Genomic DNA, 27,984 nt, shown 5'->3' with positions numbered 1-27,984 from the left:
TGATACTGGTATGTTTTGTAAAATTAGTCTCAAGCTCAGCTAGCAGAAGGGTTACCCCATTTTTCCTTACTTCTGTTATTTACCTTACAGGGCACCTGTAAATTCAGATTAGTTCTAGAAACAGAATCAAGATAACTGCTGGGTTTTGTATTTTTAAAAGAAGAGCATCCATTGCTTCTGTACCAGCACGCTTCTAAGTAACCCAAGATCTTTTATATAGGTGTAACCTAATTAATCTGCAAAGGGCTCCATTATCATATTTAAACTGAAACAAACTGCAGATGGAGCTTAACACCATGACCTTATCACTGGAATGTGACAATGTCACTGGAAGCCCATTACCAAACTGCAGTTAGTTTTTAATACTCCATCACACAGTAATAATTTAGGACACAACTCAGCCAAGCTAAGCAGTTTAAACACCCACTGATTTCAGTGGGAAAGCTTTAAGCATGTTTTTAACTCTCCTACTGTGGAAGAGTTAAACAAATGCTTCTGGCTGCAATCCTACTACACCCACTTAGTGGGAGTAAGCCTCAGTGAAGCCAACAGGACTTACTCGTGTGAAGGACTGTGCTGTAAATCTCTCCCATGAGAATCAATGACATGTTTAAGTCATTACCTTTGCCTAGCACAGCCTTCCCCAACCTGATGCCTTCCAGATGTTTTGGATAACAATTCCCATCATTCCTGAATGTCATGCTGAAGGCCATGCTGGCTAAAGCTGATGGGAACTGAACTCCAAAACATCTGGAGGCCCCAGTTATGGAAAGCTGGCCTAGGCGGTGCCCATAATTCCCCCAACCCCTGCAATTTTCCTAGAAAACCCAGAGGGGAATGGTAATTACTAGTGCCCTATCCCAAACTAGGAGACAGCCAACCTTGGCACCAGAGTTTAGGGGTATCTTGCACTTCCCTTAGTGTTACTCAGCCTTTCAATAGGGACATACCCCAGAGCTTTGAAGAACTGCAGGTTTAGGTACATCAAGCCAAGAGACAGACCCACCAAAAATACAGGGAACCTAAAAGGGCCTATTTCAAACCCACAGAGCAGCTTAATGTGCAAATGCATACCTCATTTTTATCTTTCTCTCCATCAGGTGTGGACTGTTGATTTGTGAGAAGATCAAACAATATAAGTGATCCTAAGGAAAAAAACACGGTCAGCAGGATGTCAATGTCTGAAAAAACGTCATGAATATGACATCTGGGGCACTGCAAATACCTTGCTCACCCTGTCTTATGGCGGAGCTAAATGTCATGTGTAGTGCCATGATTCTTGTTAGACTCATTTTCTTCTTTTTTAAATAAAAAAATGCAACTGCTAAGGCTACAATTTAAGGAGTGAAACTGACAGGGGAAACTGTCATCTTAAGCCTCTCACCACTGAAAATCCACCCCTCAAACTGCTTTGACCTCCACAGAGAAAATATATGGTATCTAAATCTCTCTTCTTCCCCTTCAAACTGCAGCCTCAACAGCTGCATTTTTAAATTATTTTTTGCCAGACAGATATATACACCTCTTGAAGCATCACTCACCAATTTATAGGAATACAAAAACGAGAACTGGGGCTGGGACTGGGGAGGATTGCCACGCTTACTATAATAAAAGTACAGGTTAAAAATACACAAACCTTCATAAAAGGGAGAAAGGATAAAAAGGATAAACTCCAGGGTAGGAGGGAGGGCCTGGCAAGACCAGAAATGGCAACAACAGTTCTCCCAGCAGTACCAACCGCCTCATCCACCAAGAGTTCTGAAAGCTACAAGCTGCTGCTACCGTCTGCCCAATTAAGCCTATGGGATCCAAGGAAGGGTATAGATAAAACTGTAGGGGAAAGTTTAGAATTCAGGTATTTTGACTGTGGTCCTATTTTACTATGTAATACACTTTGAAACTTCTCTTGTTGGAACCAGCAGGTAGCAAGTCTCATAGGTGTGTTTAAATCTTCTGATACTTAAGTCACAATTGTCACAAAATGAATGCTTGGCTTGCGAATGGCTGCTTCAATGACAACTTCATAGAATCATAGAATAGTAGGGTTGGAAGGGGCCTATAAGACCATCAGGTCCAACCCCCTGCTCAATGCAGGAATCCAACTCAGAGCATCCCTGACAGATGGCTGTCCAGCCTCATCTTGAATGCCTCCAGTGTGGAAGAGCCCACTACCTCCTAGGTAATTGGTTCCATTGTCGTATTGCTCTGACAGTCAGGAAGTTTTTCCTGATGTTCAGCTGGAATCTGGCTTCCTGTAGCTTGAGCCCATTATTCCATGTCCTGTATTCTGGGATGATCGAGAAGAGATCCTGGCCTTCCTTTCTGTGACATCCTTTCAAGTACTTGAAGAGCGCTATCATATCTCCCCTCTCAGTCTTCTCTTCTCAAGGCTAAACATGACCAGTTCTTTCAGTCTCTCTTCACAGGGCTTTGTTTCCAGTCCCCTGATCAACCCTCTCCAGCTTTTATGGAGTGCCCAGAACTGGACACAGTACTCCAGATGAGGCCTAACCAGTGCTGAGTAGAGGGGAACTAGTACTTCTCGGGATTTGGAAGCTATGCTTCTATTAATGCAGCCCAAAATAGCATTTGCCTTTTTTGCAGCCACATCACATGGTTGGCTCATCTTCAGCTTGTGATCGACAACATTTCTAAGATCCTTCTCGCTTGTAGTGTGGTTGAGCCGAGTATCCCCCATCTTGTAACTGTGCATTTGCTTTCTTTTTCCTAGGTGCAGAACTTGGCATTTATCTCTGTTAAATGTCATTCTGTTGTTTTCTGCCCAGCGCTCCAGCCTATCAAAATCACTTTGAATTTTGTTTCTGTCTTCCAAGGTATTAGCTATCCCACCCAATTTTGTGTCATCTGCAAATTTGATCAGCATTCCATGCACCTCCTCCTCCAAGTCATTAATAAAAATGTTGAAGAGCACTGGGCCCAGGACTGAGCCTTGCAGTACCCCGCTCTTTACCTCTCCCCAGTTTGAGAAGGTCCCACTGAGAAGCACTCTTTGAGTCCGATTCTGTAGCCAACTCTGGATCCACCGGATCGCTGTTTCATCTAGCCCACTTTGAGCTGGTTTGCTTATCAGGATATCATGGGGCACTTTGTTGAAAGCTTTGCTGAAGTCGAGGTATATTATGTCCACAGCATTCCCACAGTCCACAAGGGAGGTTACCTAATCCAAAAATGAGATCAGATTCGGCTGGCAGGATTTGTTCTTGACAAATCCATGTTGGCTTCAAATAATCACTGCATTGTTTTCAAGGTGCTTAAAGATGGATTGCTTTATAATCTGCTCCAGAATTTTCCCAGGAATTGATGTCAGATTGACTGGTCTGTAGTTCCCAGGTTCCTTCTTTTTACCCTTTCTGAAGATAGCGACAACATTAGCCCTCCTCCAGTCATCTGGCACTTCACCTGTCCTCCATGATTTCTCAAAGAGAATAGACAGTGGTTCTGAAAGCTCATCTGCCAGTTCCTTTATTACTCTAGGATGCAGTTCATCTGATCCTGGAGATTTGAGCTCATTCAGAGTAATGAGGTGTTCTTGACCATATGCCTATCAATCTCAAGCTGCGATCCTGCCCCTTCAGCCTGTAGGAATTGACCACCTCTGCCTTTTCTTTGTCATCTGTTATCATTTTGCCATCCTTATTTAATAGTTGAACCACCATTTCTTTCCTCTCTCTTTTACTATGCATGTATCTGAAGAAAGCCTTTTTGTTGCTTTTAGCATCCCTTGCTATCCTCAGCTCATTCTCAGCTTTAGCCTTCCTGACACCATCCCTGCAATTCTGTGCTACCTGCCTGTACTCTTCCGTTGTTGCTTGTCCTTCCTTCCACTTCCTATATGTGTGCTTTTTTTGTTTTCAGATCATCTCTAAGCTTTTTGTGAAGCCACATTGGCTTCTGTTGTTGTCTTCCACCTTTTTTTTCTTGTTGGAATTGTTTGTAATTGTGCCTTTAGAAGTTTCTTTTTAAAAAACTCCCACCCATCTTGGACTCCTTTTCTTGTTAGAGTCGCTTGCCATGGGACCTTACTTATCATTGTTCTGAGTTTATTAAAATTTGCTTTCCTAAAATCCATTGTACGCGTTTGGCTACACTCGGCTTTTGCTTCCTTTAGAAAGAAGAACTCAGGTATAACATGGTCGCTTTCCCCCAGAGTTCCTGTAACTGCTACTTGATCCACTAAGTCATCACTGTTGGTTAGGATCAACTCAAGGATACCTGATCCCCTAGTTCCTTCCTCTACTTTTGGAGGAAGTTATCCACAGGACAAGTCAGGAATTTCTTGAAGGGGCCATGTTTTGCAGAATTTGTCTCCCAACAAATATCAGGGAAATTGAAGTCCCCCATTACTACTACATCATGCTTCCTTGAAACATTGGCTATTTGCTTTTCAAAAGTTTCATCCTCGCCTTCTCCTTGATTGGGTGGCTGGTAGCAGACTCTGACCACCAGGTTCATTTTATTCTTTGCTCCATTTATTTTAACCCAGATGCTCTCGATGGGGCTACCAAGCTCATCCTCCTGCATTTCTGAGCAGAGATATGTATTTTTAACATATAGTGCAACCCCACCTCCCTTTCTGTTCCTCCTGTTCTTTTTTAACAAGTTATAGCCTTCAATTGCTGTATTCCAGTCATGAGAGTCATCCCACCAAGTCTCAGTTACACCTATCAAGTCATAATTTCCCTCCTTTATTAAGAGTTCAAGTTTGTCCCATTCTCTGGGCATTAGTATATAGACATCGAAGACCATGTGCTTCATAGTCTGGCTTTCTTCCTACATGTTAGTGAAGACTATTATTGGGCGCTATCAGAGCTGTTCTTTCCATTGCAGTGAATGAGCCTTCATCCATTGTTACCTCCAACTTTACATCTCCCTTCCCTGTAGGATTCAGTTTAAAGCCCTCCTGATAAAGTTCTTCATGCTGTGACCAAACACATTCTTCCCAGCCTTTGTGAGGTGCAACCCATCCCTTGCCAACAGTCCATCTTTCAGGAAGTATAGCCCGTGGTCCCAAAATCCAAATCTCTCTCGTCGGCACCACCTTCGTAGCCAGTCATTCACCTGGAGTATTTTTCTTTCCCTTTCTATCCCCCTTCTAACTACTGGAAGGATGGATGAGAAAACTATCTGGACCCCAAAGTTCTTGAGTTTCCTTCCCAAAGTTTCAAAGTCTGACGTGATCTCTTCGTAGCTCCGCTTGGCGGTATCATTTGTTCCCACATGGATGAGAAGAAAGGGATACCTGTCAGTGGGCTCTATGAGTGCAGGCAACCCTTCAGTCATGTCTCTAATCCATCCTCCCGGGAGATAGCATACCTGGTGAGTCCACAGGTCTTTGCAACATACTTGGGTTTCAATCTCATGCAGCAAGGAGTCTCCCACTACTACTACTCTTCTCTTCTTGTTGTTGTAGGCCTTGGTTTCATTGCCTCTGCAATGAAATTATTGCTTACTTGAAGCGAAACCTTGGTCAAGGAAACCATACCGAAAAATTGGAAAGGCAGGTCACAAAAAGCCAAAGGACATCGTATCCCAAGACACAGAGATATTTATCTCTGTTCAATTTAGATGTTAAAAGAGGGACAGGGAGAGGGGAATATGACCATACACCTTTACATTGTTTAGGGACAGGTGCTCTGATTTGTATTGTCCCACAAAGATCAGAATAAATACAGATTCAAACCCCAAATAAAATGGCATATGCAATATGCATGTGAGCTCTGTATTGGTTTATATGCAAAAACATAAGATAAAGATTTATACCTAAGCTGTGACCTGCTATTGAGACTCCCCCGTTAAAGTCAGGATTTCTCTCCAAGAAGAGCAGGTAGATCCGGTTCATTTCTGAAGCAACTGTATCCACGATGGTCTGGCAGTAGGTGGAGCTATTATAGAAGAAAACATCCAAGATGGTGTCGTTGATGAAATGACGCAAGCGGTTGATGCTTGGCAAGGTGATTCTCTGCAAGTCTCTGAGGAGAAAGCAGAGAAGGGCATTTAGAGGGAAGACTGTTTTAACAGCTTCTTTGTGAGCTCTTATTTTCTTTAAAGATTTCAAACTTTTAACTTGTGCCATTGAAACTTTATTCTGCTACAGAGGCTTAATCTCAGAAGTGAGCCAAAAATAAAATTTCCCTATAAAAAGGTATAGGTGCAAATGCTGCCATATTCCATGACTAGATCCTGTGTCTGTTTACTCATAAGTATGTTCCATTGAACTCAATAGATTTCAAGTAAACATAGAAAGGACTGGGCTACAAGTGAACTGATATAATTTAATTAAATGATTACCATGCAGATCTCACTCTATCCACAACACATTTCCTTGTCAATGAAAGTAGGATGCCTAGGATCATTGAAAGACCATCCCTTCCACTACTAGATTTTACAGCAATATTTCCCAGCATAGGACATCTAGTGTGAGAGCACAGGAAGCATGGGGGAGTGAAAGGTGTCCTATTCCAAACAGATCAACTTACACAACTCCTAACTACAGTATGTCAGGTACAGATGCCTCAAGCAGGAAAGCCAAGCTACACATCACAGCGGAGGGACCTATGGGAAATATCTGTTTTTTACCAGCAGCTGGTTTGGCAGCTGTGGCCCTATCTAGAGAAATCTGACATAACTATAGTGACACAGGTCTTGACTACATCCAGGTTGAATTAATATAACACACTTTATGTAGGGCTGCCCTTGATGATGATTCAGAAACTGCAACTGGTACAGAATGCGGCAGCTAGAATGCTTGTGGGAGCTCGAAATCCCGATCATATTACTCCTATTCTGTATCATTTACACCTGCTGCCTGTTAGTTTCCAGGACCAATTCAAGGTGGTGGTTTTGGTCTTTAGAGCCCTAAATGGTTTGGCACCACATTCTCTGGACTGCCTACACCTGCATGAGCCTGCCCAAGCAGTAAGGTCAGTCTCAGAGGCCCTACTCTCTGGCCCACCAGCAAGAGCCATTAGGCTAGCAGGTACTAGGGAGAGGCCTTTCTGAGGCCTCACACCTTTAGAAATCTCTTCCAAGGAATATATGTATGGCCTCATCATTGCTATCTTAAAAAAAACACACCTGAAGACACATTTATTCCAGTCTACGTTTAGTGCTTAAAAATCATTAGCTGTTGCTGCTGCGTGTCTTTAATTGTAATTTTACATTCATGTTTTTGTAATATTGTAAGCTGCCTTGCAAGGGAAGTGTGTCCTAAAAGGCGGGTTAAAAACCATTTTTATGATCATGATGTAACATATAGACGTGACAGGCAGAGAGATATATTACAAGACATGGTTATACCCTGGCTGGGAGAACAGAGCATATTATAAAGCTGCAATGTTCCATTTCTATCTTCCAGATAAAACAGGGTTTCACCATAGCTCTAAATCTCTAGGGGGATTATGGTGGGGGAAGAAGAGAAGAGAAATACTTGACAAAAAAGTGCCAAAGAAGAGGGTTTGTTGGTGCCTTCAAGCAAAAGGTTAAGGACCACTCCTTTGTACAGGTACAAATATTCATTTATTACAGGAGACTTATAATTTGGCACTTGCCTGTGGGAAACAAACAAAAGTGCCTCCATATAGACAATACAGAGCACAGATCCAACAGCCACAGTGATCAGCTGTACTTCTCCAGTTTGGAAATACAACAGCAAACTGTGCCTTTATTCTCCACATCTCTGAGATAGCAGTGATACATCAAGTGTTTAGAATGAAGGCAGCCAAAACACACAACAGTGTAACACTGGCATACCTTCTTGACAATCAGAAATGCAATGTGGTGGGAAAGCAGCTGTTTTCATGCCTTCCTGCCTGACAGAGGAGGGAAGTGTGGGGTAGGGAAAGGGTGGAAGAAGAACAGACAAAGCAGGATCCAGGACAATAGGATATGTGAAACTGGGCATAAGTCAAATGAAGTGGGGGGATGACTATTTCCTGATTTCTTATTTGCAAGGCTAAGTTAAAACAAAGTAGCAATGGCAGACACATTAAAAATAAATAAATTCAGGTATGTTACATCACATGAAAGTACACCAAGTGTTTAGAACACACATTTCCCATTCAGTTTCCATTCTTTCTCATCAGTACCAGTCATGACAGACTCTTAACATTTTATGAAATACTTTGGTGAACTCTAAGCTGTCAACCTATAATCATGACTGGTAGACTTGCTGGGAACTTTGTGGGACTCACTTACACATCCACTCCGGTATGTAAAGTACTGTGCCAGTTCACTGGAAGGAATTCTACCCGGCCAATCTGTTGCTGCTCCTGAGCTTTCTTGAAGTGTGCTGGCAGCATGTTCAAGGAAACACTGCGGAAGTCATTGACTGCAAGAGAATTTCAATTCTGGATCAAGGCATGGAGCAACCACCACACATTGAGGGTCAAACTAGATGCAATGTCAGAAGATCCACAATCTGATTTCCAATTCTTTTTCCAAAGCAGAAGCAGCTGGGGGGCTGGGGGAGAATCAGATTAGATCAGGGATGCAGTGCTGGGGAGAGGGGGTAGTAACCACAGTAGGGGCTATTTGGTGGGGGGACGGGACATACAGGCACCATAATTATATCGTACTTGTACATCCTCCTATCAGTGAACAAAATAATAGCTAGGAGGGGGATTCAGATTGGGAAAACAGAACAAGGGGTTAATTCCTCCCTCAACCCTCATCTAATTTGGGGGCTTTTATTTTTGGGGGAGGACACAGGAGTTCCAATCACAGACTTCCAGACAACTCATCTACTATGGCCTGAAGAGCTTATTAAGAATGCATTATTTAACTCAAGGCACAATTCATACATGCAACAGCAGACTGTTGTAATCTGGAGCAACCAGCTTCATTTGGACACATCTCACTTGGGAGTCTCAGTGATCTCCAGATGAAGGCACAACACTTTAGGATCATTAGCCAATCTATCCTGGGGATAAATTGCTTCTCAGACTCAAACAGAGTGATCGGTTAGTCCCGGTCATAAGAACAGCACACCCATTCAGTCTTGCACCCATGAGATCTGCCATCTGCTGTTTTAGTTTCCATTGCTATTGTTTTATTGCATACATTTTATTGTTTTTGCTGTATTATTCTTATTTTTCCTGTAAAGTTGCCCTGGGAATGTCTCTTTGAAAGATGGAGTATAGATAACTAAAATAAGTAAATAAATGAATATAAACACACATAAGTACAAAAAGGTTGCCCAATTCCACACATAACACAGCATTTGATTGTACAGAAGGGTTTTCATTATAACCTTCTGCTGTCATGTAATTTTCCAGAATGTGTATTAAAGTGGTTCAACAATATCAAATTAATTTCTGACTATATAACAGGTACACATTGCTCAGGTCTGGGATGCAGAACCAGCATACTTTCTTCTGTGCACTTACCACACTGGACAATACTTCGGAACCGAATATCACAGGCTGGTCCAATTCCATGAACAACAAAAACCAAATGATCTATTTGTAAAGGTTCCCCTGAAATAAAGAAATTACATGATACATCTAGTTGAAACACTGTTTCCAAATGGGTGTGATATTCCTTAATAGTACATCAACTTTTTTTCAAAGAAAAGTTATGGATGCCATACTACATCTTGATCAAATATTTGATTATGCCTTACTCACTGTAATGTGAGTGAGTTTCAAATAAACAAGCCAAGAAAGAAATGTTTAGTTACCATTAGGGATTTCTATAGAAATATTTTCCACTCCTCTCTTCACAGTTCTTGGCCGGCCTTGTTCAGTGGGGCTTGCCCCCCAGTCATCACTGGTTGCTACTGGATGGTAATGTACCATCAGCTTGAAAGAACCGCCAAAAGAAAGCACATTAGAACAAAAAAGTGGGCAAATCTGACAACAAAGTGCAGAAAAGCAATTTCAAAGGCCTCTATCACCATGAAATTAGCCTAAAGAAAATCTGAATGCCCCCCACACACACACAGATGCAACCCCCACTCTGTCAAAATGTACTGTGTTGAATGCTATATTTTATTTTCAGCTCATATTTATATATCATAGTTTTTCGAGGGAGGTCCCCTAAGGCAGTTCACAGGTAATAAAAACAATTACATTTTTTCAAAATAAAACCACAAAACAATTAAATGGATTGAGAACAAGCAACAGCTAGGGAAAAATATTTCCAGTACATTTCTGTTAATTCTCAAAAGCCTGGCAGGTTTTTTTAAAAAACCTTTTACATGTCTCCAAAAAGAGAGCAAAGAGGAATGTAAATGTAAAATGCTCTTGAGGGAGAGTTTTTTACAATTCTTGAGCCACAGTCAAAAAGGCCCTGCTCCTGGTAGAAACCAGTATCAGTTCTTGGGAAGAAAGCACCTGGAGCAGAGCCTCAGCACCTGATCCTAAGGACTTGGGAGTTCAAATGGGAAAAAGTGCTCCCTGTACTACCCATGAACCTTCTAGGAACCTCTATATATCAACAAACATTAAAAATGGAATACACTTTCCTGGCGATAAAAAGCATATATGCACATACAAAATGTGTCAAAATTCTAAAATGCACTGATAACTGTTAGGAAATAAAGGAAATGAGAGTCTGTTTCCCCATGTTGGTCCATGGGCTCTTCCATCAACATCCCTGACATCCACAAAACAGGAACATTAGAACACAGTCTACAATGTAAAACCCAGTTGGGCACAGGCCAGATCACATAGACCAGATTTTATTTGGAGTAAACCGACCACACAAAATGGCCCTATGTATGTTGGATTTTACGGATGTAGGCCAAATGTTACCTACACATGGACATGCAAGAACACTGGAGATGGGATACATGTGCCAGGGAGCAGCAATACTCACTCCCCTCCACATGTATGGGCTGCACTAGAGAGAAGAATTGTTCAATCTAACCCATTCTCTTTTCAAAGTTTCTGAGTTCCTGAAGTAAACTCAGAGTTCTGAAATGAAAAACAGTGCTTGCAGTACTTGTGAGAAGAGTAAACAGTAAACTTTTTAGGGAAGGAAAGCCATCAATTTCACTGTACCTTTGGGTTATGCAATATGATTATTTCTCTGGTTGGGGATTCCAGTTTCTTTTTCCACTCATCTAAGGTCACACAGATCATATAGGTGTCCTGAGAAGGAAAAAAATCCTTTAAAAAGTCAAACATATTTTCTATTTTTTAGTTGTTGAAGCCAAATCCTATGTACGTTTACTCAGAAATAAGGCCCTCTCAGTTCAGCCTTATCTGGATTACTATCTTCAGTCTGTTTTATATTGTGTACAGTTCTAGTCACCATATCTCAAGAAGGACATCATAGAGCTGGAAAAGGTGCAAGCAATGGTTACAATGATCAGGTTTGGACACAATGCAGCTCTTCCTGGGTTATCGAACCCATAATGAGCCATAGTGCTCACAGGTACCAATTTGCATATCCAACCTCCACTTGGGGACTGTTGTGCTTTGCAAACCCAGTGAGCATGAGTTATATGAGTTTTAAACAATACTCACATAACCTATGCTCACAGGTTCACATGACACAACAACCTTCGGGCAGGGGATGCATATTCGAAATGGCAGCCACAAGCACCCAACACACACCGCAGCATAACCCTGGGCTGTCGTGCTGTGCAAACAGCCTAACTGTCTGAGGCTTTTTAGCTTAGAAAAAAAAGTAAGAAAAGGGGGAGGAGATGATAGAGGTGCATAAAATTATGCATGATATGACGAAAGTGGATAGGGACAAGTTTTTCTCCCTCTCATCTAATACTAGAAGCCAAGGTGGGAGATTCAGGACCAATATAAGGAAGTAATTCTTCACACAACACATAGTTAAACTGCACAATTTGCTATCACAAGATGTAGTAATGGCCACCAACTTGATTAGACATATTCATGGAGGACAAAGCTATCAATTGCTACTAGTCATGATGACTGCATTATTACCTCCAGTATCAGAGGCAGTATGTCTCTCAGGACCAGATCCTGGGGAACAAGAGTGAGAGAGGACTATTGTCCTCCTTTCCCACTTGTGGGCTTCCTATAAGCACCTGGCTGGCTACTGTGGGAACACAATTCTGGACTAGATAGGTCTTTTGCCTGATCCAGCACAGTCTGTCTTATTTTATGTTCTTATTTTGACTGAGTGTTGATCACAGTGTATTTAAAACTCAATGACAAAAATCAATTCTAGAACTAGCGCCAAACACCAATCCAATAAAGACCCTCCTAATACTCTTCCCCAACAACCTAATCCAGGCTACTAGGAGCGAGACCAAAATATGGAGGCCTTTCATTGTCTCTGGGAGATTTAAAGGCAGCAATGAGGGAACAGTCACAAATAATGCTTCTCTGTGCTCTTGCCACATGAATCTGAGGGCAAAACCAGATCTGCCAATGGGAATCAGGTTTTTTTTTTAATATTTCAAATTAATAGCAGTGGGGGAGAGGAGATCCAATTAGAACCACAGAGTGGGGGGAGGGGTATTCTTTCACCCCTACACAATGCCTTCCTAATTTGAATTCCACACACAGCTCAAAAGCTGCTATTTGTCTTGCATTACCCATATGACATACAAAATTTTTTCTATTTGCCACAGGGCAAATAGCAGCTTTGGGTGGGGAGTGGAATTTAAATCACAAAAATGGCATGAGGGATGGAGGGGTTACTACCTCCCACTTTCCCCAGCACTGCTGTCCCATTCAGATTTAGTGTGCACACAGGCACACAAACATGGGGCTGCAATTAAACTTCTAAAAAATAGTGGAAGATCTGATTACGTGATGTCACATCTAGTTGTGCCCCTGACACATACATGGTATAAGACAAGGAGGCATTCCTCATTAATCATAAAAGTTCTGGGCAGAGGGCAGGAGATGTTCTCTTAAATCTTTTGGGAAACTTAGGGTTTACCCCAAATCTCTGGAGTTAAATTGTACTTTTTCTTCTTCTTTAAATTAGAGGAGATAAACATAACGTACCCACATCATATACTCATACTTTGTTTAAATACTAGCATGTGGATCTCTACTTCAAGTGGATCATTAGTTCAACAATAAGCAACTTTGCATTTTTAACTTCATATTATGGGCTCTAGTTCTTTAACGGAGAAATCAGTTCTGTGTACGAGGTTATATTCACTTCCAAAGGTAGGTAGAAATATTTATAGTGAGGCAACATCCTAGGCCATATAGCACTGCATCAGCCATCTTTATGTTTCCATTCAGTTCATGCATAAAACTTCCTTCTATCAGCAACCAGGCCCCCTTCCAGAGAGTAAACAGCTTGTGGGCTTGCTGACTGGTTATTATGAATATGACTATTCAACATGGGTTTGTCTTAAAAGCAATGCATGCTCAAAGTCTGGAATTTGGCAAAAGCATGTTACAATGTTTCTTCATGCCCAGGTTGTCTATGTTTGTGATATCTGCAGATCTTGTGCCAGGTAGGAGCTCACACTGCTTGCCTCCACTTACTCTCTACTTCTATATTTGTACACTAGCAAACAGACCCAGCTTCCCATGGATTGGAAAAGCTCTTAGTTTGATACAGAGAAGCCTTCAAGCAAACTTACACAGTTGTCAGATGGGGAGAATTGTGCCTGCCCTATCTGAGTGAATCCACAGCCACTGGCACCCCTAGGTATGGCCCCTGCCATAGTGTACCCCTACACCCAGAAGAAGGGATCGTTCCATCCCATTCCCCTGAGAGGGGGGCTGCCCCACAACAGAGGAGAGGGGGCAGTCATATAACTCTGATTCTGGGGCCCCAGCTATATGTCACCGCTTTGACCCCCCACCCCTCACAACTGCGCAGCAATGTGGCTTCGAATCAGCAAGCTCTGGGATACACTTGGAATGTACTGCACGCTTCCCTAACAGATTCACCATGCCTTTTTTTTTGCTATTATACTAAAATGCACAGCTGTGCAGTTGTGTGAGTGTGAGGCATGAGACTTCAGTGGCTGTTTTGTAACTGAGGGGCTCTGCTGTCTTTCCGTCCTTTTTTAGGTAAAAAGTGGTGTTTTGTGCTCCTACATTTCCGCACCATCAGTTTGTCAGTTCCCCAGCCTGAGACTCTCGCAATGGTTCTCACTCACATCGCTCCAAAATGGTGGCCAGAACGATGTTGGTCCTCCTCCAAGACACCCCCCCCCCCGCCCTTGGGTACTGAGTCCAAAAGCAACCGTTGTGAAGATACGAAGCTGCAAAAATGTGCAAAAGTGTGATTAAATAGATGAAAATTCCCCTTGGTGCCTCTGTAACTGTGCAGTTGCAAAGGAATGGGGGAGTAAAGGGGCATCACAGAGTGACACAGGCACTATGTACACCTACAACATGCCCACTGCAAAATGCGAAGTGGGTTTGAGGAAGGGACAGATGGCTCACAAGCGCAGGGAAACCCATAGCAAATGAAAAAGATCGCAGCAAAAAGACTCCTTGGAACTCCACATTTTCTGGCCGAAAACCACGGATGGCTGAGAAGTCGCAACTGCATCATCTTTCACGAGGGACCTTGACTTGCACCCACCCTGGAGTAAAAGCCGGGTGTAGATGGGGCCTTGGACTACTCCCCACTAGGGATGTCAGAGAATTCCACCATGGATCTCGGGGATCTCGGGGAAATCGGGATCCCCTGAAATCGGTGGCGGAACAGTCTGCCCCCCCCCCCCCGGGACGAGACTTACCTGGGGCGGATCTTCCTGGTGGCGGCAGCGGCGGCCGGTCTTCCGACCAGCTGCCACCACCATTTCCAGTTAAAAAAAACAAAAAAACAAAAAAACGTGATAGGCTACGTAAAGATTTACGTAGCCTATCACGGCTAGATTTAAAAAAAACACCGTGATAGGCTATGTAAATGTTTACATAGCCTATCACAGCTGACTTTAAAAGAACACAAAAAAACGCGCGTATGCAAATGGCGGCGGCCATGGCCGCCGCCATTTACATTCCTTATTTTGGCACGTCTTAGTCTACGTAAACATTTACGTAGGCTAAGACGGTGAAAATAAGGGGAACGCAAATAGCGTAGACGCTACGCTATTTGCGTTCCCCTTATTTTCGCCATCTTAGTCTACGTAAATGTCTACGTAGACTAAGACGTGCCAAAATAAAGAACGTACACGCGTTTTTGTTGTTGTTTTTTTAAATCAGCCGTGATAGGCTACGTAAACATTTATGTAGCCTATCACGGCTGACTGCAGGGACGCAAACGGCGGCGGCTACAGCCGCCGCCATTTGCGTCCCTGTTAGCCAGCAGCCGGATGTCTGGCTGCTGGTGGAGCCGGCCGGCGGCTCCGCAGAATCCCTGCGGAGCGGCGCCAGCCAGCCAGGATTCTGGGGGGGAGGAACGGAGCGCCTCCCCCCACGGCCAGGATTCCGGGGGGAGGGACAGAACGCCTCCCCCCCAGCATCAACATAATCCTCGGAAAGGTAAGTCACTTTCGTACATCCCTACTCCCCACAGGTGTCAAATGATATTGACTGAAAAACTATATGTTCATTAGGGAAGTCTGCCATCTAGAGATTGAGCATGGTAGAGCAGACTTCAAACATATGGACACATTTTAATTAATTAATTAATGCATTTTAAACAACCAAATAACATGGACGTGCACAGCTTTAGGGTCCCCTTGGTATGCATGCCAAGTTTCAGGTGTCTAGGTTTCACAGTCTTGGTGCTATGGCACTGATAGACAGAAAGACAGATATACATCCTCTTTTAATATTATACATTAATCAAATATTTTTTTAAAAATCCTTAGGCCTTCAGTACTTGTTCGTCCAAAGGGAGTCAAAACTGAAGTAGCACCGGCACCAGACTTTATCCCTCCTCAGGGATGTGGGGAGTACAGAACACTAGGTAACATACAGATTAAGTGAGAAAGCTAGCAGTGGCTTGGAATGAAATTGGGGTGTAATAGGAAAAACTAATGTAAAAACACTACCATAGAGGGTCTGTGTGTATGAATGCCCACTTCTGAGAGGAGGATGTATTTGCATAATCTAAGCCTGACAACAGCAAGAAAAATAGAAATTTAGTACACAAGGAGAAAGGACACACACAGCACAGCAGGAAAATGTAACATAAGGCAACCCTGAGGCAGCCTGCCAGATTGCTCTTATTTTAAGGTATCTTAAATATCTAACAAATCATTCAGATGTCCTTTGTTTTGAAGGGCTGCTCCTTAGTCCCGACCATCATAGCCAAAAGACTAGGACGCAGGTTAGTTTCTAAAAAGCAAAAAAGGCAGACAAAGAGCTGCAAGATATCTTGAAAAAAAGCAAGGAGGTTTTTTTTAATGAAATGTGTAGATAATGGAAAGCCCAGCTACTATATAAAGAAAGTGAGGTAGGGTAACTAGTAACTGCAGAAGACGATCTCACTGCTGGAATGCAATGTAGAGGATTGTCCAGGAGGCAGTTCAGATATAAAGCAAGTAAAAATTCAAATTGAAAAGTGCCGCTCTAATGCCCATCTTCAGTGTTCACATCAGATCAAGCTGAATTGATATGGGCTAAACCAGACATGATGTGGGGAACCCATTAATAGGATCTCATTTTTACCACCAGCCATGGAAGGGGCTCTGATTCAGATCAAGGTTGCAGTGATAGAATGGAGGTTACCCTTTTCCTCAGTTTAACTGACCCCAGGCTGCTATTAACCCCACAGGGCAAAACATACAGGTACCAATATACATGAAGCATAATTGTGTCATGGGGAAAATTTGATTTTCTTTTTTATCTAATCAATTAAAGTGTAGCTGGGGAGGGGAGTTTAAATGGGGAAGACACCACAGTGAGAAAGGTTTATTAACAACACACACACACACACACACACACACAGTATGCCTGATGTCTTTAGTCAATGTTACCTCCAACTCTTCACTGAAGCTTTCAGGGTATGGAATATATCTGTTGTCTTTCTCTCCCTTGTAAAACCAAGTGCAGCGTCTCACTTCAGATTCAGTTTCCTCCCAGTAAACAGCATACCGTAGCCTCTTCTTCAAATGTACATCATATCGTCCCCCTTCAGTTGGAACAACTAGTTCCTCGCAGTGCTTGCCTGCAGAGTACAAGGACTGTGATGAAGCAAGAATTAAACTGAAGACATTAAAAAGGGGATACCCCACAACCACACATTATCAATGGGGCTTTCTGAAAAGGAAAAAAGAACCTGAAAATCAGGCCTGGAAAAATTGTCTTTTTTTTTTTTAAACATCTTGCACACAACATGTTATCTAAGGCAACTTTATTTTTTAAAGCAAGCACACATCTTTGTGTTTGAAAAAATAGCTATGAAGAAATAGCTATGAAGATGTATGAGATCATGTTTACAAAAAAACACCAGAATTGGTGGGCAAACTGTATGTATCCTGCTTATCTACTTGTCCCTCCTCTGTGGCCTCCTGAAACTGAATTCAGTTTCTCCAGTCATAACACCACACAGTACTTCCTGCGATCAGAACTCTCAATGAAGTACAATTTATTCAGTCACTCCTACAATTCTCTGCTTTTGAGACAGAGGCTCCCTCTGATTACTTGGTATTCACAATTATACTGTGAGTCAGAGGCACTTAGAGACCATAAAATTAAATGTATGGAATTCATGCCACAACCTGTGGTGTTGGCTACTGGCTTAGATGGCTTTAGTAGGGAAATAAACAAATTCATGGAGGAAAGGTCTATCAATGGCTGTCACGATGGCTATATGGAGTCTCCATATTCAGAAGTCGCATGCCTCCGAATACCAGTTTCCAGGTGGGGGGGGGGGGGTATTGCCCTTATGCCCTGCTTGTGGGCTTCTTAAAAGCATCTGGTTGGGGACTGAAGGAAACAAGATGATGGATAAGAGACCTTTGGTTTGATCCAACTGCTGTTCGTAGGCGCATTACAGATTTCCATTTTTAAAGGTGGTAGTGACAAAGGGCTTCCGGACTCAGAACATTCATATGTCATACCCAGTTTCATTTGTTTTAAGAAAAGCTCTCACTATTTAGTGTACAAATGAACCATACAGACAGCCCACAAGAGGTTTATAGCAGGGATGGGGAACCTGTGGCAGTCCAGAAGTTGCTACACTCCAACTCCCATCATCCCTGACTATTGGTCATGCTGGGTGGGACTGATGGAAGCTAGAATGTAACATCACCTGGCAGGCAACAGTTCCCTTTCCCTGGCTTAGAGAAATTATTTTCAAAGGAAGATGGCTTAGAATGAAATAAAGTCAGTTTATAGCAGACTTCTGAACTCCTCTAATGCAACGTGGGAGACTGTGAAAGATTACTAACCTAGAATCTATGGTCCAGTGAAGACTCCCTCACCCCCCCCCCCAACATCAAATGTCAACTTACTGGATTGATGGGCAATTTCCAACTTCTCTGAGTCTTGTCTACTGAAGGGAATCCATCTCTCTCTGGAATCTGCTTCCTTGCAGTAAAACCAATGGGGGGAAACTGGCTCATATTTATTTGCTTCATTTGTTTCCACTGCTTCATAGTAGCTGAATGAATGAGAGTTAAGTGATGGAGAAGCCTCCGTTGGTTGCTGTTCTGCTGTCGACATCGCACTGTTTAGAACAACATGAGACAGAACTGAAAACAAAATACAATTTTAAGTATCAACAGCTTATTTGCTAGCACTGAATTTTAAAAGTTGCATAGGAATACAAACCAGCCCTTCCTAAAAAGCACAATTTCTGAGGAAATAAGCTAGAAAGATAAGCAATTTAATGTTTTGCTACAAGTAAGCCAACAGCAAAGATGACTTACTTTTTAAATCAAGCCTCTCAAACCAAATCAAATATATAAACATAGATATGTACTGCAACCTCAGCACACTTATAAAGGAGTAAGTCAACGGGACTTGATTAAACTTACTTAGCATTAGACAATAAGAGTGGAATGAGCAAAACAGCAACAGTTTTTGCGCAGCTGGTAGTCGCTCCCTAAATCTGACAAGGATCCCTCAAATGCCTTGGCAGAAAAGTAACTAAAAGCGCATATCCTGTTGGTTGCGCCCTTGATTATCACAAGTCCCCAAACTCGGAGGCTTCTGATCATTCAATGCTGGCAGGAGAAGCAACAGAGGCAGTCTTTGCCTCTGCATACTCTTGCCCTGAATATTTTGCTAGATGAGCTTTTTAGGAGCTTTTTAGCCCATCTACCAACAGTGCTTCAGAAGGGGAGGGAACAAGACTGGCAGAGGCTCAAGACAGCTTGTACCCTGGCCGCTCTGGTCTTCTCCCCTCCCCACCCACCAGAATGCTCCCTTTTCCACCTCTCTGGGGTCAATTTTAAGGGCCCATGTTCAGTATCACATCCCTAAAAGTACCATATTACCCCCCTTTAACAGGTTTATTTTACTAACATTCCTAAATGCATTATTCTAAAATTCATGAAAAGACATGTCTCACTATCCCTTTGAATTAACTTGGATGTCTAAGAGTGCAATCCTATACATGTTTAGACAGAAAAACAAGCCCTACAATTCCCAGCATTCCCCAGCCAGCCATGCTGGGAATGGTAGGACTTTTTTCTGTCTAAACATGCATAGGATTGCATCCTAACTGCTTTCAAAACTAGAAATAGTAGAGTTTTATACTCTTTGTTGTTCAGTCATTAAGTTGTGTCCGACTCTTAGTGACCCCATGGACCATAGCACGCCAGGCCTTCCTGTCCTCCGCCCTTTCCCAGAGTGTGCTCAAATTCATATTCCTTGCATCGGTGATGCTATCTAGCCACCTCATCCTCTGCCATCCCCTTCTCTTCTTGCCTTCAATCTTTCCCAGCATCAGGGTCTTTTCCAGTGACTTTTCTCTTCGCATTAGGTGGCCAGAATATTTCAGCTTCAGCTTCAGTATCTGTCCTTCCAATGAGCAGTCAGGGTTGATTTCCTTTAGGATTGACTAATTTGACCTCCTTGCAGTCCAGGGGACTCGTAAGAGTCTTCTCTAGCACCACAGTTCAAAGGCATCAATTCTTCAGTGCTCAGCCTTCCTTATAGTCCAGCTCTCACAGCCATACATTGCTACTGGGAAAACCATAGCTTTGATTATACGAATCTTTGTCGGCAAGGTGATGTCTCTGCTTCTTACTATGCTATCTAGGTTTGCCATAGCTTTCCTCCCAAGGAGCAAGCGTCTTTTAATTTCATGGCTACAGTCACCGTCTGCGGTGATCTTGGAACCCAAGAAAATAAAATCTGTCACTGCTTCCATTTCTTCCCCTTCGATATGCCAGGAAGTGATGGGGCCAGATGCCATGATCTTCGTTTTTTTAATGTTGAGTTTCATACCAGCTTTTGCACTCTCCACTTTCACCCTCAACAAGAGGCTCTTTAGATCCTCTTTGCTTTCTGCCATTAGGGTGGTATTGTCTGCGTATCTGAGGTTGTTGATAATTCTCCCGGCAATCTTAATTCCGACCTGTGATTCATCCAATCCGGCGTTTCTCATGATGTACTCTGCGTATAAATTAAATAAGCAGGGCAACAATATACATCCTTGTCGTACTCCTTTCCCAATTTTGAACCAAACGGTTGTTCCATGTCCGGTTCTTACTGTTGCTTCTTGTCCCTCATACAGGTTTCTCAGGAGACAGGTAAGGTGGTCAGGTACTCCCATCTCTTTAAGAATTTGCCACAGTTTGTTGTGATCCACACAATCAAAGGCTTTAGCATAGTCAATGAAGCAGAAATAGACGTTTTTCTGGAATTCTCTCGCTTTTTCCATGATCCAGCGAATGTTAGCGATTTGATCTCTAGTTCCTCTGCCTCTTCAAAACCCAGCTTGTACTTCCGGTAGTTCTCGGTTCACATACTGCTGAAGCCTAGCTTGTAGGATTTTGAGCATCACCTTGCTGGCATGTGAAATGAGCGCAATTGTATGGTAGTTTGAACACTCTTTGGTATTGCCCTTCTTTGGAACTGGAATGTAAACTGACCTTTTCCTGTCTTGTGGCCACAGTTGAGTGTTCCAAATGTGTTGGCATATTGAGTGCAGCACTTTAACAGCATCATCTTTTAGGATTTTAAATAGCTCAGCTGGAATGCTGTCATCTCCGCTAGCTTTGTTTTTAGTAATGGTTCCTAAGGCCCACTTGACTTCACTCTCGAGGATGTCTGGCTCAAGTTCAGTGACCGCACTATCATGGCTATCAGGGACATTAAGATCTTTCCTGTATAGTTCTTCTGTGTATTCTTTCCACCTCTTCTTAATCTCATCTGCTTCTGTTAGGTCCTTTAATCATATCATAAAGGCCTTCTCTGTCCTTTAACATGCCCATCTTTGCACACAACGTTCCCTTGAGATCTCCGATTTTCTTGAAAAGATCTCTAGTCTTTCCCATTCTAGACCCAGGGAATAGTCTGAAGGCACTTGAGACAGCCACCTTGTTGAAGCTAAGCAGGTCTGAGTCTTGTCAGTGCTTGGAGGGGAGACCACCTGGGAACCACATGTAGCCACCTTGAGTTCCATGATGGAAGAAAGGTGGGATATAAATGTAATAATAAATAAATAAAATAAATTCTATTGTTTTCCTTGATTTCTTTGCATTGTTCATTTAAGAAGGCCTTCTTGTCTCTCCTTGCTATTCTCTGGAACTCTGCATTCAGTTGGATATATCTTCCCCTTTCTCCCTTGCTTTTCGCTTCCCTTCTTTCCTTAGCTACTTGTAAAGCCTCATCAGACAGCCACTTTGCTTTCTTGCATTTCTTTTTCCTTGGGATGGATTGAGTTGCTGCCTCCTGAACAATGTTACGGACCTCCATCCATAGCTCCTCAGGCACTCTGTCTATCAGGTCTAATCCCTGAAATCTATTTGTCACCTTCATAAGGGATATGATTTAGGTCTTACCTGAATGGTTTAGTGGTTTTCCCAACGTTCTTCAATTTAAGCCGAAATTTTGCAACAAGAAGCTCATGATCTGAGCCACAGTCAGCTCCAGGTCTTGTTTTTACTGACTGTATGAAGCTTCTCCATCTTTGGCTGCAAAGGACATAATCAATCTGATTTCGATATTGACCATCTGGTGATGTCCATGTGTAGAGTCGCCTCTTGTGCTGTTGGAAAAGAGTGTTTGCTATGATCAGCGTGTTCTCTTGGCAAAACTCTATTAGCCTTTGTCCTGCTTCATTTTGTACACCGAGGCCATGCTTGCCTATTATCCTGGTTATTTCTTGACTTCCTGCTTTAGCATTCCAATCCCCTATGATGAAGAGGACATCTTTTTTTGGTGGTAGTTCTAGAAGGTGTTGTAGGTCTTCACAGAACCGATCAACCTCAGCTTCTTCAGCCTCAGTGGTTGGGGCATAGACTTGAGTTACTGTGATGTTGAATGGTTTGCCTTGGATTCATACTGAGATCATTCTGTCGTTTTTGAGATTGTACCCCAGTACTGCTTTTCCCACCCTTTTGTTGACTATGAGTGCTACTCCATTTCTTCTAAGGGATTCTTGCCCACAGTAGTAGATATGATGGTCACCTGAATTAAATTCGCCCATGCTTGTCCATTTTAGTTCGCTGATTCCCAAGATGTCCATGTTCAGTCTTGCCATCTCATGTTTGACCACCTCCAGCTTACCTTGATTCATTGATCTTACATTCCAGGTTCCTAAGCAATATTGTACTTTACAGCATTGGACTTTCTTTTCACCACCAGACACATCCACAGCTGAGTGTCCTTTCGGCTTTGGCCGAATACTCTTATCCTCTTACACCCCTTTATCTGGAAATGGCAAGAGGAATTATAACAGCATCATTAACAGATGAGTAGGAATCCCCATCTTACTGACATAAAAATTCACCCCAAATAGTAATCTAAAAGAGATGTGTACAGCCACAGAAGCCCAACTATTCAATTTGTATTCCATTACAGGGTCATCTTGCTAATTTCATTCTATTTTTATTCTTTTAAAGAGGCCATGTTGCCTTATTAACACATAACATTTCAGTGTTGGTTTTATGGTACTTCATATCTACAGCCACAGCCATCATACCAGTTAATCTTGGATGTTTGGACTTCTTGCTGCTGCAGATTACAGCTGGCTTCATGTATTCAGTTTTATGCCAATTTCACTTCTGCACAGTGAAGCATGCTAAGCTGTCACAACACGACTATTTGTTCAAATACTTGTCCAACAGAGTGTTCTTCCTTATCCGCATGTACATTCAAGCCGCTAGATAATACAGTAAATGAAGATATGCAGAACCACAACTGGATTGTTGATTTCAGCATCAAAGATGAGCAGCACACTAAGCAAAAACATGGGGAAAACCTAGTCCTTGCAAATTTCCTGGGAAGAGATGATTTAGACATCCAGCCACGGTCCCACATTGGCAATCAAACTGGACTTACTTCACAGTCGGCAACCCAATGAAAAATTGGTCCGAGCGTAGGAACCACCATATCCTAGGTCCCTTTAAGAACAGGGTTTCATCACCATCACCCAGCTGACAAATACAAATGCCTCCTACCTGATCATTTATCCGATCATTTGTGCATATACTTCAATTACTGTTCATACTTTCGTAATAGTCACTGTGCCCCAAAGCAGCGACAGCAAATGTAATGACGGATCCGAGAAACAACCATCCTCACGTTGGTACACAGCTACCCACAGCCATTGCTGACACTACCAATGCCACGTTCAAAGCACTGCTGACCCCCTTGTCCAGCAACCCCCCTAGCACTGTGTCTTCATTAGTTTAAAGCCACCGTTTTCTTCAGCATCTTGTCCATCACCTCCTGGGCATTGACCAACTAATCCCTGGAGTAGCATCTACCTGGTGCTCAACCCTTAAGAACATCTTAGAGGATCTGTGTGCCGCCTTCCAGTCTCTTGCTACCGAAAACAATCACAATCCATTCTACCCAGTGCTCCTCCGCAACACCCCAGACGTATCCCACTATCTACCCTGTTGTCCAGGTTGTGTGCGTAAAGCTGCGTGCAAGGATAGGGGTGCTACACACACAGATCTTCCCCTCGTACTTCACTTAGCCAACTCTGACCGCCTCACCCCTAGTCACCCCTCATAAACATGCTCCCCCACACCTTCTGCAGTCAGTCCCCAATCCCCATCTTTTCAGCCCACACAGGAATTACTGCCCCCCACCCATCCTTCCCCCAACACCCAATGAACGCCTGGAGGCCAGGAGCGGGATCCCCTTCTCGACACGCGTTCACTGAACGTATGAAAGGGGCTTATCGTTCCACAAGCCACGGGGGTGGGGGCATGTTCCTTCTCCTTTGTACGCTGCTTCCTGTCATCCCACAACTCTTGCCGCCGCCCCCATTAGACACCCCCACATTTTTCCCCTGGGCTTTCTCGCCGCAGGATCAGCCTCCAAGCACGCCACCGCCCACTCCCTCGGTTGTGCCAAGCCCGCGCTGCCCTTCGTAGGATCGCCTCAGCGACAGCCCGCTGGGCCGCCCTCCCCGTTCCTCTCCCCTCACACTGACCCCGGGCGGCCAGGCCGCGACGCCTCCTCGGAGCCGGCGGCGCCTGCCTCGCTCGCTTCCTTCCCCGGCCAGCGCGGCTGCTGACAACAGCGGCACTGGCGGCGGCGGTTGTGTTCGGCGAGGCGGGGCTGGCCGGGACGCAAGCCGGGCCGGGGCGCCTCTCAGCCCGCCTCCCAGCGGGCGGGGCCGGGCCTGGCTCGGCTCGCCCTCAGCCAGCCACGAGCGGGGAGGCAGGGCCGGGAGAGGCCTCCCTTCCCTCCCAAGGGGAGGCGGGCGGCGGCGGGCAGAGGGCGCCCAACGGGGAAGCGCCGCAGGAGGGAGCGCGGAAGCCCTGCCGACGGCGCCGGCTTCGCGGCCGCGAGGGCCGGTGCGCGTTAGGGCCGAGGAGACCCGGCGTCAGACCTCCGCTCAGCCATGAAGCAGGCGTGGGGTGGCCTTGGGCGGCCGGCCGGCCGGCCGCTTTCCCTCAGCCTACGCGGCCCCACGGGGGTGTTGTGAGGGTGGCAGGACGAGGAGGGGAATTACGTACGCAGTCCTTGGCTCTTTGGAAGAAGGGCGGGATAGACCCGTGTAACATGATGGCGATAACAATATTAATCATAAACACTGTCGTAAGATTGAGGATTGACGTGGCAGAGCCCGAAGCCCATTCTACCTCACAGCGTTGTTGTGAGGGTGGCAGGACGAGGGAGGGAACTACGTATGCAGCCCCTCCGCTCCTTGGAGGGAGATAGAAACATATAAAATGATACAGTTATTACTCATTATTAATAATACTGTTGAAAGATCGGGGGTTAAATTGGCAGAGTCAGAAGCCCATCCTACCCCACAGGGTTGTTGTGAGAGTGGCGGGATGAGGGAGGGAACTACGTATGCAGCCCCTCCGCTCCTTGGAGGGAGATAGAAACATATAAAATGATACAGTTATTACTCATTATTAATAATACTGTTGAAAGATCGGGGGTTAAATTGGCAGAGTCAGAAGCCCATCCTACCCCACAGGGTTGTTGTGAGAGTGGCGGGATGAGGGAGGGAACTACGTATGCAGCCCCTCCGCTCCTTGGAGGGAGATAGAAACATATAAAATGATACAGTTATTACTCATTATTAATAATACTGTTGAAAGATCGGGGGTTAAATTGGCAGAGTCAGAAGCCCATCCTACCCCACAGGGTTGTTGTGAGAGTGGCGGGATGAGGGAGGGAACTACGTATGCAGCCCCTCCGCTCCTTGGAGGGAGATAGAAACATATGAAATGATAGTTATTACTTATTATTAATAATAATGTTGAAAGATTGAGGGTTAAATTGGAAGAGTCAGAAGCCCATCCTACACCACAGGGTTGTTGTGAGGGCAGCAGGATAGAGAGGAGAACTATGATGCCACCAAGCTCCTGTTATAAAATAATAATAAATGCCATTATAAAATTGAGCATTAATGCAAAGGAGACAGAAGTACTGCAGTAGATTCCCTTAGGGTATAATCCTACTGGATTGCTACCTGCTAGACAGAAGCCTCCATTAATTAATTTATTTAGAAAGCAATCGTAGGATTTTTTTCTATCTAAACATGCATACAACTCCCAGCATTCCCTAGCAAAAATGGCTGGCTGGGGGATGCTGGGAGCTGTACGGCTTATTTCTGTTTAAACATGCATAGGATTGTACCCTTAAGACATTTCTATACTGCCCTTCTAGTGCCTATGTGCACTGCTTAGGGTGGCTCTGCCCTGTCTCGAAATACAACAATAAAAATACAGTAAAGGCAGAGGCCACAGATAAAACATAATGTTGCTATAAAACTGCAGATACTTAGCAGGCAAAAAAGCCTGCTGGAATACAAAATAAGTAAAAATTCACCAACTGGTGAAAGACAGCCAGAGAGTGGGCCATCTCTGCTTCACAGGCCAAGTTATTCCACAATATTGTAACCTCTGAGAAGGCCATAATGTATTCCTTGTTACCGTCAGCTGTGCTTCCATCTTGGGTGTGACACAAAAAAGGACCTCCTTATGATCTGAGGGAGCAGGAAGGTGGTATGGGAGGAGGCAATCCTTTGGTGTCCTAGACCTAAGCCATTTAGAGCTTTAAAAGTATTCACCAACACTGAATTTTGCCCAGAAGCAAATTGGCAACAAATGTAAACATTGCAGGACAGGTGTAATGTGGTCCCGTGGGTGTGCGTCCACTAACATCCTTGCTGCTGCATTCTGGACCAACAGCAGCGTCAAAAGACTTCAAAGGTAGCCCCTAATAGAGTGCATTGCAGTAATCCAGTTTTAGGGAGGGACCAGAGATTGGAAGTTTCCAAAGAATTTTAAAGCCATATATTCATTTTTGTCCTTGACTCCAAAGCAATGTTAACTTACAACCAAAACAACGGTACACACAATACATGTAGTTTGTCTTACATTGTGAGAGCTGGACTATAAGGAAGGCTGAGCGCCGAAGAATTGATGCTTTTGAACTGTGGTGCTGGAGAAGACCCTTACGAGTCCTCTGGACTGCAAGGAGGTCAAATCAGTCAATCCTAAAGGAAATCAACCCTGAGTGCTCATTGGAAGGACAGATACTGAAGCTGAAGTTCAGATATTTTGGCCACCTAACGCAAAGAGAAAACTCTCTGGAAAAGACCCTGATGCTGGGAAAGACTGAAGGCAAAAGCAGAAGGGGACGGCAGAGGATGAGATGGCTAGATAGCATCACTGATGCAATTAATATGGACTTGAGCACACTCCGGGAGAGAGCGCAGGACAGGAAGGCCTGGCGTGCTATGGTCCATGGGGTCACGAAGAGTCGGACACAACTGAACAACAACAACAACAAAGGAAACAGAGAGATGATATATGATTATAAAATAGGTTTTATCTTTTATTGCTACCGATAACGTTCTTATTTCAATTATAGTATTCCTAGCTATTATTCCCTTCCAGAAATATGACCAAGTATTTGGTGGATGCTGGTCAGTGGAGCATGTTAAACTAAAACTTCTATTATAAGGTATAAAGGGGAGCCACATTTCCATGTTTATTTTTTAGTTTTTCTATTGTAAGATCTTGGATCCCTTTTGAAGATCAAAAGGCAGGATACAAATAATTTTATAAATACATAAAATAATAGAGACAAAGTAGAGAGTGGAGTCTACAAAAGAAGAAATAGAGGTGGCAAAGAACCATTCATTCTTCTTGTCCATAAAATAGAATCTGCTGCTCTCAGACGCCAGCCTGGACTCCCTATGATTTTATTTGGTTTGAGGAGCCAGGGTCCTAGGAAATTCTCTGCAAATTTAAAAAGTAACCCTTTTTAGTTCAGCCAGGCCTGTTTACCTCACTGCTGACCCTTCACATATCTGTTGACTAAGAAGTTTGCACAATGGGGGGTTATTGAGATCCCTGGAGCCCATTTTAGAAACAGATGTGTTGTGATTGGTCCTAATCTTTTTTTCCCCCTTAACCATGAGACAACTGTATGCGACTCACTACAACAGGAACACTTCTAAAAATAGATCTTTCCCTAGACCAAAAGTCCTGCAAACAACAGCTGTGTT

The 27,984-nt window shown here is 43.7% G+C and overlaps 1 protein-coding gene across 2 annotated transcripts in view; it reads right to left on the bottom strand.

Moving 5' to 3' along the window:
• The window catches only part of DDHD2 (DDHD domain containing 2), a 40,740-nt gene extending 16,078 nt beyond the window's left edge, over positions 1-24,662 (bottom strand). The window contains exons 1-9 of one of the 2 annotated variants that reach the window (XM_084803922.1): positions 24,439-24,662; positions 18,332-18,546; positions 16,853-17,043; positions 11,022-11,111; positions 9,698-9,818; positions 9,405-9,494; positions 8,215-8,347; positions 5,782-5,990; positions 1,075-1,145 (exon numbers count right to left, since the gene is read on the bottom strand). In XM_084803922.1, coding sequence (XP_084660048.1) covers positions 1,075-1,145; positions 5,782-5,990; positions 8,215-8,347; positions 9,405-9,494; positions 9,698-9,818; positions 11,022-11,111; positions 16,853-17,043; positions 18,332-18,542 — 1,116 coding nt within the window. In that variant the 5' untranslated portion in view covers positions 18,543-18,546; positions 24,439-24,662. Of the gene's footprint in view, positions 1-1,074; positions 1,146-5,781; positions 5,991-8,214; positions 8,348-9,404; positions 9,495-9,697; positions 9,819-11,021; positions 11,112-16,852; positions 17,044-18,331; positions 18,572-24,438 lie in introns of both variants that reach the window. The other variant, XM_084803923.1, reaches the window with a different exon arrangement.
• Between the last annotated feature and the right edge of the window lie 3,322 nt (positions 24,663-27,984).

This window comes from Heloderma suspectum, chromosome 6, assembly GCF_057233095.1.
Source record: "Heloderma suspectum isolate Gila_16-S chromosome 6, 16-S_ref, whole genome shotgun sequence".
NCBI lineage: Eukaryota > Metazoa > Chordata > Lepidosauria > Squamata > Helodermatidae > Heloderma > Heloderma suspectum.
The sequence above is the reverse complement of the archived record's forward strand: the minus strand, read 5'-3'. Positions and strand labels throughout refer to the sequence as shown.